The sequence below is a fragment of the Solanum tuberosum genome, unplaced genomic scaffold, assembly GCF_000226075.1.
Source record: "Solanum tuberosum cultivar DM 1-3 516 R44 unplaced genomic scaffold, SolTub_3.0 scf00026, whole genome shotgun sequence".
Classification (NCBI taxonomy): Eukaryota; Viridiplantae; Streptophyta; class Magnoliopsida; order Solanales; family Solanaceae; genus Solanum; species Solanum tuberosum.
This window is the reverse complement of record NW_006238952.1, coordinates 1,240,789-1,256,344: the sequence shown is the minus strand read 5'-3', so window position 1 is coordinate 1,256,344 and position 15,556 is coordinate 1,240,789. Positions and strand designations below refer to the sequence as shown.

The 15,556-nt window shown below is 34.2% G+C and overlaps 2 protein-coding genes across 2 annotated transcripts; one reads left to right on the top strand and one right to left on the bottom strand.

The window, feature by feature from the left end:
• Positions 1-3,746: 3,746 nt before the first annotated feature.
• Positions 3,747-6,706, top strand: LOC102582692 (transcription factor ICE1-like). The gene is made up of 5 exons (XM_006341421.2): positions 3,747-4,022; positions 4,176-5,341; positions 5,735-5,971; positions 6,059-6,229; positions 6,313-6,706. The coding sequence occupies exons 2-5, from the start codon at positions 4,181-4,183 to the stop codon at positions 6,397-6,399; spliced, it is 1,656 nt and encodes a 551-aa protein (XP_006341483.1). The 5' UTR covers positions 3,747-4,022; positions 4,176-4,180; the 3' UTR covers positions 6,400-6,706.
• Positions 6,707-8,027: 1,321 nt separating this feature from the next.
• Positions 8,028-14,142, bottom strand: LOC102582348 (auxin response factor 2-like). The gene is made up of 15 exons (XM_006341420.2): positions 13,702-14,142; positions 13,503-13,618; positions 13,148-13,243; positions 12,946-13,002; positions 12,639-12,794; positions 12,469-12,553; positions 11,588-11,678; positions 11,347-11,511; positions 10,761-10,880; positions 10,471-10,546; positions 10,216-10,387; positions 9,177-10,111; positions 8,910-9,100; positions 8,564-8,760; positions 8,028-8,426 (listed from the first exon to the last, which is right to left on the bottom strand). Exons 1-14 carry the CDS (start codon positions 13,799-13,801, stop codon positions 8,583-8,585), a joined length of 2,538 nt encoding a protein of 845 aa, XP_006341482.1. The 5' UTR covers positions 13,802-14,142; the 3' UTR covers positions 8,028-8,426; positions 8,564-8,582.
• Between the last annotated feature and the right edge of the window lie 1,414 nt (positions 14,143-15,556).

Sequence of the window (15,556 nt, the reverse complement as noted above, 5' to 3'; positions counted from 1 at the left end):
GTGGGTAGGAGGTGAGGGTGGGGTAAAAACAAAATTGTAATTTGAAGTTGGAGGAGAGTTTTGGAAAATGTTTTCCTTAATTTTTTAAGGGAAGTCATTTTCTTTAAATTTGAGGAAAATGAATTGATTTGGAAAACATTTTCCAAAATATTTTACCCAACCAAACATGAGAAAATTGAAAAATATTTTCCTTCATACCAAACACCCTAAGATTAAAATTTACATACACTCACCGACCTAGCTCTCTTATCACCACTTATAAGATTATTAATACCACATATGTTTTTTTTAAAGTAATTTAATTGTATAAATATTTTTGCATTGTCTGGTCATTGCTCATAGTATTTTATGCAGACGTATATTTCATATTACCAAGATATGCACAACAATTTTCAGAGTTAATGTTCTAAAATATTGAATTTAAATGAAAGCATAATATATTCAAGAAAAGATATACTGATATACATAAGGAGACTGCTATAATAGCGCAGACATATAATAAATGCTCAAAAAAATATTGTTTTTTCTTATTGAAATGGGTGAAAATCAATTTTAATTTCTGATTTTACTTTTTAAAAAATTAAGTACCTCCCTCAACATTTAACAATCGACATTTTCATACTTTAATCTCAACTTTTAGTTATTGATAGGTAACTTTAAATTAGTTGATTAGTAAAATGAAACTTCACTAATATTCTTAATTAATTAATAGGTCTCAGCTAGGTGAGCATAGCCTTTTATAATTTATTTTTAAAAAAAAATTGCAAAGCTTTTTTAAGTGTTATTTTTAAATATCTTATATGTAAAAATTATAAAAAATATATTCATAAAAGTTTATAAAATTATATGTTTGTCATAATCTACATGCTAGTGATAATGTTAATAGATATTTTGTGATTCGTTTTTATCTGCTCAAGTTTGGTAGATGCAATTATTTGATGAATGTATTGGTGAGAGTTAGTAGATTTTTAACAAAGTAATCGAAGTACATACAAGTGAAATCAAACAAGTTACAAAAAGCTAGAAAATACCATTTTGTTCATAAATATAAACAAATAGAAATGATTGTGGTGTAGCGATGAATGATTTTTTATTTATTATTAGATGACTTAGATTTGAGATATAAAAATGAATCATATTTGTTAGGATGTATTTCAATTTTCAAATATAAATCAATATGTTTAATATAAATTTTTAATTTAATTAAAATTCAATAAGAAGTTAAAAAATAGGTTATAAGTAATTTTTAAAATGAATTTAAAATTTTAATGGCTAATTTAAATAAAATAAAAACTATTCTTAAAAGAGTGAATTTATGAGCAAACAAATTTTATTCATTAACAATAGGTAAGCCCATCCCCATTTACTTTTATATCAATTTACAAGAAAAGGCGTGTTAAAATTGAGAAAATAGGTGAGCATAATCCTTTATAATTTATTTTTTAAAAGATAACTAGCAAAGTTTTTTTTTATGTGCTATTTTTAGATATTTATATGTAGAAATTAAATATTCTTATAAAATATAAAATTAAAAATATTTTATAAAACTTTATTAAAATTATTTGTCAGTTACAATCCTATCTACTAGTAATAATGTCAATAGATAATTTTGTTATTTTTTTTTTGTCTGGTCAAGTTTGGTAAATATACTTATTCGATATTTATATTAGTGAAAGTTAATAGATATTTGACGAAGTATTGGAATTTGGGAGTACTCATGAGTTGAATAAAGCAAGTCACAAAAAGAACTAGAACATAACATTTTATTCATAAATAAATAAATAAGGAAGAAAAAGAAAGAAATAGAAAGAGACATTCAAAATGGAAGAGGTTTTTGAAGGAATAAAGAGAAAATGGTCAAATGATCCCCCAATCTATTACCGGATTTTTAACTACACATTTATACTTTACGGGGGTCCTATTACCCCCTGAGCTATTTTAAAGTGTAATTATTTCCTCCCTGAAATGTCATTATTAGGCATGTGTCTTGTGGTGAAATACATGCACTCGACACGCGTATTTCACCATTTAATAATTTTTATTTTTTTTAAAGTTCTCCTCCTTCCTCTTCATTTCTTCTCCAATCATTTTTTCAACCCTAACTATTCTAAACACCATTTTTTTACCTCAATAAATTTCTATATCTCTAACAATTTATAAAAACGAAAATTCAAGTCACCTTTTCTCTTTTCCATTCTTTATTCTTTCTCCCTCTAAAATTTTCATGATTAATTTATAATTTGAGTTTTTTATTTTGATTCTTCATGGTTTTAGGAGAACATGTAGGATCCTTCTTTAAAAATATAGAAGAAATTGTTTTGTTTTAGTTTCTTTCAATAAGTTTGAAGATATTTTTTAAATATACAATTACTTCACGTTGATTTTGTTACTCTTGAGTCCATGAGTTTGAAAAAAAAATTTGTTTATGTTCTAAATAAGTCTATTGAAAAATTATTTATTCATAAAATGCATTAGTTCTTGATAATTTTTATACCAAACATTCATTGAAAAAGCTTCAACAATGATAATGGTGAAAAAGGTATAGTTGCATAGATAAATATAAGAAGAAAGAAAGAGAAAGAAAAAAGAAAAAAGAAAATTAGAAAAAAACAAAAATTTTAAAAAATTAGGCAACTCACTCTCTCAAAGAGAGTGACATACACTCTTCATACCAACTCAACACTTAGGGGGTTATTTATTCCATTTTAAAATAGTTCAGGTGGCTAATAGAATTCCCGCAAAGAATAGGTGTGTAGTTGGAAATCCGATAATAGGTTGGGTGGTCATTTGGTCATTTTCTCAAGGAATAAACAAGTATTAAAAGTAGAATGTAGAAATGATTGGTAATCACAAATATTTTTTTATTTATAATTAAATAATTTAAGTTTGAGATACAAATATAAAATCAAATTTGTTAAGACATAATTTTTTAATTAAATATAAATTGAAATGCTTAATATAAATTCGAGTTAATCAAGATATTCAATAAGAATATTGAATATAGGGATATGCGTTTGAAAAATATCCCAACTTTGGCCGAAATTGTTGTTACGATACCAAACTTTAATGAGGACCTATTACCCCCAGACTATTTAATATCGTATTTTAAAATATATATTTGCCCACGTGGACATAAAAAATAATGCGTAATTATAAATAGTATTGTGTCCACATGGGCACATATATACCTTTAAAATATACTATTAAATAGTTCAAGGGATAAAAAAAATACACTATTAAATAGTTCAGGGGGGTAATAGGTCCTTAATAAAGTTTGGTATCGTAATAACAATTTCGACAAAAGTTAAGATATGTTTCAGACCCTTATCCCTTGAATATACTAATAAATTAATAAATATATATTTTTTCATTTTTAACTATAGATTCTCAAGTCTAAAATATGAATTCCTTCTTGTTAAGGAATATATTGCACTATGTATAAACTCATGAACTTAATATTAAGTGATTTTAATACAAATATCAACAAAACACCTCGTATGAACACGTGAATTTCAATACAAATATCAATAATACACTTCGTATGAACACACGAATTTCAAAGTTAAGTAATTTCAATTACAAATATCAATAAAATACCTCGTGTAATCTTCCATTTTAAAAAAATGGAAAATAAGTAGTCACGAAACAAATACCAGACATCGCGTAAAGACAAAATAAAAGAAGTAGGTAGACTGGTTTGTTTGTCTTAAAAACAAAATAAGAAAGTATCTCGAATAGAAGAAGCCAAACTTCTGTCAACTTTAATAATGACTTTGTTTTGCTTAATTACAAAATAAAGCCCAGAAATTTGCCATTTTTATCTCTTCCATAGGAAGATCAAGAATCCATCCAAAAAACTAATCATTACTTACCATAATCAGTTGGCAAATATTGCTATAAATTCAGGCTTAACTGTGGATTTGCAGAAGCAGAAAGTTTAGCAGTAATAATAGTGATAGCAGAGCAGAGTTTTCTCTCTCTGTGTTAAGTTGTCTTCTCTCTCATATAAAGGGAAAAAAAAGGTATTTGCCTTTCTTCTCTGCTGCTACTCTGTATGTCTTTTCCCCTGTTTTTCTGCTTCTTTTGAAACCCCTTTTCTGTTTTTGTTTTTGTTTTTGTTGTTTTTAAGTAACACCCTTTTGATTATTCTTTCTGTTTAACTTGTTTTTTTTCAGAAAAAATGATGCCTGGGATAAATGGTATGGGTTGGATGGATGGTAAGGAGGATGGAGGAACTGGTGCTTGGGTTAATCAGAATAATGGTAACAATGAAAATCATCAACAGAACAATGGTGGTTTTCCCAATGAAAATCATCAACAGAACAATGGTGGTTTTTCTAATTTCCAAGCTATGGTTGATGATGGAGGTGTGGAGTGGTTCATGGGTGGTGCTGCTAATAACAATCATCACATCAACAACAACAACAATGGTGGTGGTGGTGGCAACATGCAGAGCCACATTTCTTACTCTACGAGTTTCACTGAAGCTGAAAACAATTTGCTTCTGCAGCCTGTGGATTCTTCATCCTCTTGCTCGCCTGTTTCTGGAAGTGTTTTCAACAACCTTGACCCTTCTCAGGTAAACTTCTTCATGCCCCAAAAATCTACTATTCCTCCTTCACTCACTGGGTTATCCAACAACCCATTGGAGAGCAGCTTCAATTCGTTGGGTGCAATGAATCAAGGTGGGAATGGGATGATAAACACTGGGTTTCATCATCTGGGTTCACAAAACCAGTTGGGGACGAACAATCTGAGTTCTTATACTCAGTTTTCTTCTCCTAATCTGCTCCAGATACCTCAGGTAGCTGGTGGGTATAGTTCCATGGGGTTTGGGGACAACAATTCTGCTAACGGAAACACTTTGTTTCTGAATCGGTCTAGAACTCATAAACCTTTAGATAATTTTGCTTCGATTGGAGCACAGCCAACTCTTTTCCAGAAAAGGATTGCTAAGAACTTGGGCAACCATGGTGAAAATTTAGGGGGCTTAGGTACAGAAATCGGTCAATCTTCCAGTAATCTAAAAGGTTTTGATAAGAATAAGGAATGGAACGATAGTAAAAGGAAGTTCAGCATCAATGATGAATTTGAAGATGTTAGCATGGATGGAACGTTGAATTACGACTCGGATGAGTTCATCGATATCTCTAACAAAACCGAAGATGGGATCAAAATAGGAGAAAACAGCTCAAATGCAGCCAGCACTGTCAGTGGTGCTGATCAAAAGGGGAAGAAGAAGGGACTTCCAGCTAAGAATCTGATGGCCGAGCGACGCCGCAGAAAGAAGCTTAATGACAGGCTTTACATGCTGAGATCTGTAGTCCCAAAGATTACTAAGGTATGATTTTTGTTTTTTACAGAAAATTCTCGTGAATTTCGATTACGAATTTAACATGTTTTAGCCATTTACAATCATCAGCATTTAGCTTCCATTTATTTAGTTTCCTTTTTGTTAAGATTAACTTGTGGTAAGAGTTTTGCATAGTTCAAAAATTAAGTACAAACTGATAGTGTAGCATTTAATTCAATCACATGGACTGTATGAGATGATTTTTAAAAGCGCATCTTAATTTTGGACCACATAGGGAATAGAACTATTCTTGAAAGGTACCTCCCCCTACAGTAAAGAGTTGTTATCTATTTCACTGGCTTGTTGTATGAACAATTGTTGGGACAAGTAATCACTCTTTCCCTCTTGGTGAATTAGTTGATTTGGTTTGTATGTTGGCAGATGGACAGGGCTTCTATCTTAGGAGATGCAATTAAGTACTTGAAGGAGCTTCAGCAGGACATCAATGAGCTGCATAATGAGTTGGAGTCCACACCAGCTAACTCTTCATTGAGTCCAGCAACCAGCTTCTATCCTCTGACACCGACTGCGTCAGCTCTGCCAAGTCGTATAAAGGAGGAACTTGTTCCAAGTTCGTTTCCGAGCCCCCTGTCCAGCCCTACTGGCCAACCTGCAAGGGTAATCTTGGCATCTCATTCTTTTAGAATTATTCATTATGTTATTGGTTTCGATGATATGCATTCGTTGTTCTTTTTATTCATGTAGATTGAAGTGAGGGTCAGGGAAGGAAGAGCGGTGAACATTCATATGATCTGCAGCCGCAAACCAGGGGTTTTACTCTCAACAATGAAGACTCTGGACAGTCTTGGACTGGACATTCAACAAGCTGTTATCAGCTGCTTCAATGGGTTTGTGTTGGATGTCTTCCGAGCTGAGGTACCTTCTTTCTGTTAACTTCCATCTTGGACAGTAGGATTAAAAATGTAATAGTATTAATTTTAGATTATATTTAATTGCAGCAATCGAACGAAGGTCAAGACATTCATCCAGATCAGATCAAAGCTGTGTTGATGGACTCTGCTGGCTTTAATGGGGGGGTGATATAAGCTGCTCTGGTATACGAAGGAGAGGCTCTATCGAAGATTTTGGACCTCAGGGTGCTATAGCTTTTAGACCTCAGACTTCCTATACTGCTTTTTTAGTTTACTTATGTTTTCATGTAATTAGATGGTTACAGGCCATGGTGGTCCGACCCTTCCCGGGACAGCTTAGTGCACCGGGTTGTCGTTTCTTTTTTAGTCAGTTATATTGGTGTTTTCTTTAGGAGAAACATTGAGCTTATGAAGCTCCAAAACTGAATGCTATGATAATAGTCCTTTCAACAAGTTCCTAGTCCAGCTTGATCTTTCTTTATTTTGCAGTAACTGCTTTTCATTTCAGTTGAGAAAATGAGAATTCACAGATAATATATAAATGAAATGATCACTCAATTGAATTAAACTTTTGCCTAATTAAAATCCGATTAATACAATAATATTTGCAACGATAATTATGTTAGACAAATACTTAGCGACTGTGATAAGAATCACCTTACTTGGAAAAAATAAGAAAATAATGCGGAAATGAAAATACGAAGATTAAAGATAATAAAATTCTCAAAGTTCAAGATTAAGTATTTAGTATTTTAAAATTATCAGATTAAGGCTAATCATGATACTAATAAAATCAACGGAAAAGGGTCATATTTGTCCCTCTACCATGTCAACTAATCTTACCCCTCAGAAGAGGTGTAAAGAAGACAAACTATCAAATAATAATAATATTGTTCTTGTAAATAAAAAATAATAAAATTCACCGCTATATCTAGGGAAAATCTATACCAAATAACATGTATGGCAATAACTAAATACTAAAATCTAACTAAAAGGAATGTAAAGATACTACCAAAATTCTTGCCAAAAAACTATCTAATAAAAACAAGGAAAGAAAAGTGAATCCTTGGCACCAAAATCCTTTGTTTGAGCATGAATCCACGTCCAATTTAGCAACTTTTTGGGCTGAGAAATCCTAAAAGATATAAAATAGATAGTAATTCAAACATACATACATTACATTAATGCAAAAAAACATTTTAAAACAGATTCAGATTAAATTGAGTTCAATTGAAGATTCTCTTAAAATGGATTAGAACTTGAATAAGTTGAAATTGAACCTAATTCAAATAATTTGAAGTCCAACCCTTAAAATTCTAGACGGGTTGGATAGGTTACCTATAATTGGACTCATTTTTTACGCCCCTATAGAATACTATTGCAATTGTGAAGTTCTTGTTCCAGGATGATTATGCAAAGATATATTTGAGTTTGTGTTCTTTTACGTAGTATACTAACTGAATTTTGGTAGCTTGCCATTTCTGTCTTCTAACAAAACTAATTATCTAAAACGAAAAAAAGACCTTGGCTTGCTACATAAAGCATGCGTGAAGAAGAACCCAAACCCAGTATGAAGAATTTACAATGTCCTGCTGCTCTACCAAATCACACTATCCTATAATTCAAATATCAAACATTAATACAACTACTTGATTTGCCCAACTTTCCAAACGCAAACAGCAATATGGTTGTGTAGAAGACAATGGGTAAGGAACCTGGCCAACAAGAATAGATGGACAGGCCAATGACCAAAATTGCACAACACAAAAAGCTCTTCACTCAGATTTTTTTTTTTTTTCCTATATCGCATTACCATAATTGCTGATACAAAATATGTTATCTGCCCAAAGCAGTTGGATACCACTTCCACAAAAATCAACAGTAAGGCAGGTACATACATAGTAGAATCGGAATCTTACTTACAGCTACAGCTAGAGAAATTGGTATGTACAAAGTGAGATTGGCAGAAGCAAGGTTAATGACCAACGCTGATAATTTACATATACTATGTATAGATAGATAGGGGCCAGATATTGGCTCCAAAAAAGGGTTCAAAACTGCAAATACTGAAGCTGCATTTATATGAAGAGACCATCCCCATCCAGAAGTCAAAGGGAGTTGATATTGTAGGTTATATTCAAAAATCCCCAAAAAAGTAACACCTAGGTGGATAAAAGCCATCTCCTCGCTATCTTATAAACCTGTCAAATACAAAACAACAGTAATTAAGCAAAAACACCTGGAGGCATCTCCCACCCTAATTTACAGGGAAAATGTTTTCAAAAAACTGAAGCAAAAAAGGAATCACTTGCTCTTCAAGTACATCTTTTCCGAGTACCTCAATTTTGGAGGAAAACCTAAGATTCTGCTTGACCAGATTCAGAAGGAAGTTGCAGATTCTTCACTTCTTTAGCGTCTGAGCCCTCAGCGACAGAAGAAGTGTCCTCGCCTTTTGAATTAAGGGTCCCTGGATTCATACGCTGCACCTCCTCTTTTGTATAGATGAAAATCTTGCGAACCATACCACAAAATTCCCTGTTTCAAACCAGTGCAAGCCGATAAGATAAATGTAACAAATACAAAAAACACAGCACTGATCTAGAAAAACTACACAAGTAAGCAGAGCGCAGGAGGAAAGAAAATAATCACTTTGATATATAAAAGCAATGATATTAAGTACTCACTGCCATGGATCATCTCCAACAAGCATCATGTCACCCTCATCATCAGTATATACAACCAGCCAACTCTTACTCCGAGCCTTGAGTTCACCATTAAAATCAAAAAGTTGATCCAGTTCAGCAATCAATTCGTCATAATTGTTGAACTTTGCAAGATCTACGGACCTTCCGAGTGCTGTACCCTGTTTATGAACCTGTAGGCAAAAATAAATCATTAGAAATTTCATTAAAGCCAACAGCTAAAGTTGTGACAAAAGATCAGATTTAAACCTTTGTGCAGCTCCTTGTAGAACTACTATGACCTTTACCATCCCTATCTCTAGCAGAAAGATGAAAGGTATGAAATTGTTTGTCATGATCATTAGCTGCAATTCCATCATCCACCTTTGATCCCTTTGATTGCTCAGACCTTTGATCAGAATCAGTGGCAAGGGATTGATGAGGGTGTATACCAATATTCATGTCACTTGCTGGATCAATCAATGAACTTTTCCGCATCATAACAGGATCTGTGCAAACATTACTTGTCAGGGGAATGCCAAATAGTTTGCAGTTACCCTCTTTGGGTTTCACAGCCTCAGGTTGCTTTACTACAGTGGGTTTATGCATCATTTCTCTTGAATGCATGTAAGGCGACACTGGTTGAGGCATAATCCAGCTTCCCTGCTGATTTGCAACCCTATGACCGGGGAGGACTGAAAACTCACCATAACCACTATACCTAGCATCTCCCCGCATTTGATAGGGAGTATCACCCCCTATGCCAGGAGCTTTTGAGCCAGAATCCATCAGATTAAGAGATAGACCGGAAGACAGAAGAGACCATGGCTTTCCCAATAAGCTAAAATCCTTTTCCTGATCTTGTGTTTGTTGCTTCACCAAGCTAGCACCAAATGCAGCTTGGTCCGCAGAGGGACAGAACCCATGGGAGGAGTTATTTGGCACTCCAAAACCTGATAATAAATCTGTGAGAGACGACTCAGGCCTCCCTAAAGGTAGCCATTTATCTGGAAGATATCTCTTTGATGCAGAATGAATATCATTCTTTTCATCATTCACTGATGGTTGCCATATCATTGGTTTCTCAGACAAGTCTGTCTCATTACTTTCTGCAAAACCGCCTCTAAAGGTAGATAACTCTTGACCTTGCAAGACCCTCGGAAACCCACTGGCTTGGGAATGGTCTGCTGTCACTCTTGATGAACCTTTAACAAAAAATAAGAAAGTACGTGACAATTACTTAGATTGAACACAAGACTTATAAGCGGTGCAAGATACTGAATAGAAAAGATCAGGATGAGATATCCACCTTCCCTAGTAAGGACAGATGAATCAGGAGATGAGGGCAAAATACTGGATCTAGGCCTTTTTGGCCTTGCGACTGGAGGTGCATTAAGTGCAGGAGGGCTAAGAGCTGGTTCTATTTTCCAGGGTGAAACTCGGTCTGGCCTTGGAATGCTAGAATTTTCATCCCACCGGACCTAACGAAACCAGAAATGAATGACTTTCAATGTGATATGAGGTAAAAGAAACAGTCAAACCAGGAAAATAAAGTAGAAACTACCTTCAGACATCTCCACTTAGATTCAAGCCACCTTTGGGGATCAGCATCTTCAATGCCAACTATAGTTCCAGTAAACCTATAAAACATTGTAAGTTGGTTAAATTATAGAATTGAATAGAAAATACCCTGCTACAGAAAAATTAAATCAACACTCTAAATGATCAACAGCCAGTCACCAAATGACTCATTTTATCCTGTCAATTAGTCCATTACACAGGTCAAGATTACAACCTGCAACTCACAATTTAAACAGTAAAAAGATGATTTCTAAAAAATAAACTGCTGCCCACCTTTGCTCTGGAGCTTCTTCACCTTCGAACCTCATCTTAAACCTCATTCCAATAGAGTAATTGTTCTTCACAGATTCCATATAGTGGTCATATGGAACTATAAACTCAGTAGGGCTTGTCCTGTAACATAACAGTAAGTTAGTAAGGAAGGTTTAATCCTTTTGTCAATGTTAAACACCAACAATAATTCAAGTACCTACTTTCTCACCCTACTTTCCCCAATAAATGGACATAAAAGATACCAATCAAAAAATAAATGGTAAAGTATGTTGAGTTATTGATATTAGGAGGCCATCAAACATACGAAGCAGCCAGGTATTCTAGTGGGCAACCGATTAAAATAAAATGGTTCCCAAATGCATAGAGGACAACCAATGAAACAACATGTACTATTAATACCAACCACTGGAGAAATACTATAAAATGTTTCCAAATGTATAGACAACAAGCAATAAAACAACATGAGCTACTGTTCCAAGTTTCCAACCTCCGGAGAAAGACTAAATGTAACATTTAACTTATAATCAAAGATCTCTAGTTACATCCTTTCAGTCGGTGCTTTATTTAGTCATTTCAGACCAGGTACCTTGGTTTGTAATACACAGTGAACATCGTTTTTGTTTGAATGGCATGCCAAGCTGTTGCAAGTACACCAAGATGCATGCTATGACTGGATATCACCGATGATGGAGCATTTCCTTGCTGTCTCATGGCACGTCTAACTCCAACACGAAGATCCCCATTCTCACCTCTAAAGTAGCACAACACTACTAGTCAGATTCTAATAATGGAACAAATAAATTCAGAGAGGGTTTCACGAATCGAACCTAAGAAATATGAATGCATCCCCAGCAACAAGCCTCTTCGAACTAACAAAGACACTCCAACCACTCTGAAGAAGATGCCTCCTAGGTTGGCCTGGAGTTCAAATGCTTGGGTGAGAAACAAACCAGAGGTTACATAGCAAGAAAAACACACCAACCCTCCAATAATGGCATATAGTGCACGGTAAATAAAGAAGTATGTTACCAGACTTCCAAAGACAATTTTGAATATGAAGAAAAGGAGAATTGAAAATCTTGCAACTTTGTGTTTACAGAAGCGCAATTTTGTTAACCGACTTCTCCCCTACCCTCCCCCCAAAGCACCGTCCGAAAGAAGGAAATGAAAAATCAATATTGGTTCCTAACATTATTCTTCTTTTGAGCTGTGACACTATGTTGTTCTTCCTTTGAGTTGTGACACTATGCTATCATATTTTTAGTTAAATTATTATATAGGTAACAAACATGATATGAAACGCAAAGACAGAACAATTTCTTAAACCACTAAAGTATTGTTCAAATGAAATTTGCATCCCTCTTCTTTCTTCAAATTTTCCTTTTGTAAAATCCTAAATAATCTACTTAATATTTTTACAAGAGCCACATCAGGTTTGTAGCAATCTTCATTTGGCCGCGTGATTACAAGAATGCAACTGGTATTATACGCCAATAATGGCACTTAATAGGGAAGAATGTGCTGTGTGATGGTGCATCTCTATGTTGCACCCACCCCACTCTCCCACCCCTGCCCTCACTCCCCAAAAGGAGACCTGGCCTTTATTGCCTTCCGCTTAAGCTCTCAAAGGGCATAAATAGGACAAACAGGGGTGGAGGGGGTAAGCTTTAAAGACAAAAGTTGATTAAGATTCTGCTGGGTATCATACCCCGGAATATATGCCTGAATCGCCACTCATTTCCATGTAAATCTTTGGCCACCAACTCCTGTGTGGGAGGCTGCCGAGACATATCCTGTTAACGATGCAAATAAAAATCATTAGTCACTCCATGTCCCCAATACAGTAACCATGAACACATTAAGAAATATTCTTCTAACCAGTTGGGGGAGGCATTCATCAGCATGTCGTCTCAAGACGGAAAATCCACCGTGAGTGCTTGTATCAGAGGCTGTTAGAGTCTTACAAAAAGAGTGTACATGAAATCGTGGTGGAGGAGGGCGCATAGGTTCCTTCTTCACTGTATTCTCATCTTGCTACAACAGTCATTTAGGATATTAGATGATTTATTCAACTAGAAATTCAAGATTTGAATAGCTCGACCTACTTTATTCAACATGAGATCAAAAAACCAAAAATTGAAAACTAAAAGGAAAAAGTTAAAAATAAACATAATGGTAAACCTACATTTGGCTCCGGCATCAAAGTCACCTGTGCATACACCTCATCAGTATCTGGTTCAGCCTGAAAATGCAGTCAAAAGTCAACAACACAGAAACACCAGCTAAGCACTAACTGTATAGATAAGAATGTTCATAAAAGGAAAAACGACTGTAAGCTAAAAAAAATCGGAAACACATTAACACAGCAGCATTAACAAAACCATTACCTTTAACAGGACATTCACCACACGGCATAGAATCTTAGATGGAAGATTATACGAAGGCATCTGCTGGTCAGCCACTTGATTTGTTGATGCTTCAACCTATCATTCAAACACAATCGATTTCATAAAGCTCTATTGCAAATCAGTTCCATTGACAACTAAATTTCCTCAAGCCCAACCCCCTCTCCCCAAAAAGGAAAGGATCATGATTGAATTTAAGCTGTCAAGCTACAAACATCATTACGAGAAACAGAGTATCTCGGTAATGCATGTTCAACAGTGTATTTAAAAGTGAAATTGAGGGATTTCCCATAAAACGAAGGTAGAAAACGAAATTAAAGTGTTCTTACAAACAAACCTGCTCGATATGTCCTTGAGGGAAATAGTACACGAGCTCACCCTCTCTAGGTACTGTCACAAGTGGACCGGCACATGAACGCCAAAGCTCCGTGTACAACGCCGTATCAGCATCAACTTTGTAGACACAAAAACTAACACAAATAAGAAAACTCACCGGAAAGTTATAAAACAAATCACTCAAATTCCGTTCTAATTACCTCTTCCGACACCGGAACTACTCCTAACAGTATCTGAAACCGGCCTAGAACCATCACTCGGCTCGCTGTAACCTTGAATCGATACCTCCGAAGCAGCCATTTCCGTACACTAATTCTCAACACAGATCTCTCATATCCACACTAATCAATTCCAAAAACAAACACAAAATAAAACTTCCTCCTCCAAAATTCACCAGAAAAAAAGCACTGAACTCTTCCTCAGCTCAAAAACATGCAAAAAAAGAGACCCTAGAAACAGCAATCAACACTCAAAATTGAAGTTCAAAGAGCTTTCTCGCTCTAGTTTCTCTCTCTTTAAACTGTATGTAAATGCGTGTGTATGTATCTATCTTCAATGGATAGAAGGAGGAGCTTCTTCATGTAAGTGATGAGAGAGAAAGAGAAAAAAGACACAAAAGCATTGAGGGAAAGAGGGAGAGCCTTTCGATAACCAAAGGGGTCAAAACGGTTGCAAAAATCATTTCAACCGCGGTTAATTTTTAACCCTAGTTGGGTAACTTGCTACAGCCCGTTTGTTTCTGTCTTTTCAACCGGGTATAGCCGGTCGTTAAGACACTGTCCAGGGGGACAATTCATAAAGGAGGTATTAACGGCGTGTACGGTTAGACGTTTGATGCTGTCGTATTCTCATTGGGTTTTCAGATTGACGCCGTCTGCTTTTTGCCGTTAGTTAGACTATTACACCTACTTACTACTTCCTCTAATTTATGTGATAGTGTTCGATTTTATACGATGTAATGAAGCAAGATATGACAAGAGAAGACACACAAACGTAGGTGCGAAAGGCAAATTTTGAGAGGAATGATGAGGGATGAAAGTTATTAGGTAGGACATGACATTACAAGCTTTTGTTTGATCAAAGACGTGATCTTTTATATGATGGTGTCGAACCTACCCTTGGTCAAGGGGTGTTGAGCAACACACATCCCTTCGTCGAAAAATTATGTTATACATAGTGGTTAAATTTTAGTTTAATAAATATAAATACATAAATTGACACATTTTAAAACAAGTTGAAGGTTTAGTCTATTGGTTAAGGGCTTGCAAATGCCTCATTATAAAAAAATTTCACCATAACCATTGACACCCTTTAAAGAAAATCAGTTTATTTACCTACATAAGATAAGAATAAGATTTATATATACTTTGCTTTTTGTAGATTCAATTAATAAAAATATAGTGAATATGTTGTTTTGAAAATTATGATCTAAAACAACATACTTGTGTGACTATAACTTAATTTTCCAAGGATAAAAAAGAATTTTACAATTAAATTATTTCTAATCATGGAAAAATGTTAATATTTTAAACCTGATTAAAAAATGTTACATAAATTTAAAAAGATATGATTAAACATATGTAGAATACAAACATGTTCTTTTACTCGGCTTAAATTGTCATTTATATCTTTTAATTTTAAAATATGCATATATATACACTTAAATGAATATAAAATTATATAAGTAGACACATATATCTTAAATAACATTCTATGTGAATTAAATTACATAAAATATGCAGTTTATGTATTTAATTTTATAATATAAATTAAATATTTACTTATTGAAGGACATAAATATTAATGGAATGTGAATGAAGAGTCACATTTATAATTTTGTCAATTAAATATAATAAATGTTGGAGGTTGGTTTTCAAAAAATGTGGAGAGACTATACTATATTGTTTTGATGGGGAAGCTGCTTTGTCGTGCTATTAACGGGCAAAGTAGGATGGGGTTAAGTACTCACCATCCATTGGTAACCCTGGTTACTTTTTATTATTCAGTTTGTTTCATATTAATTGATCATTTTTTAAAAAAATTAAATTTTTTTTA

Excerpts from the sequence above, each read along its gene's own strand:
- LOC102582692 (XM_006341421.2), top strand. The coding sequence starts at position 4,181 with ATGATGCCTGGGATAAATGGTATGGGTTGGATGGATGGTAAGGAGGAT. Across the intron at positions 5,342-5,734 it reads TAGTCCCAAAGATTACTAAG|ATGGACAGGGCTTCTATCTT; the intron begins GTATGATTTTTG and ends GTATGTTGGCAG. Across the intron at positions 5,972-6,058 it reads CTACTGGCCAACCTGCAAGG|ATTGAAGTGAGGGTCAGGGA; the intron begins GTAATCTTGGCA and ends TTATTCATGTAG.
- LOC102582348 (XM_006341420.2), bottom strand. The coding sequence starts at position 13,801 with ATGGCTGCTTCGGAGGTATCGATTCAAGGTTACAGCGAGCCGAGTGAT. Across the intron at positions 13,244-13,502 it reads CTCAAGGACATATCGAGCAG|GTTGAAGCATCAACAAATCA; the intron begins GTTTGTTTGTAA and ends TTTGAATGATAG. Across the intron at positions 13,003-13,147 it reads TGGTGAATGTCCTGTTAAAG|GCTGAACCAGATACTGATGA; the intron begins GTAATGGTTTTG and ends CTGCATTTTCAG.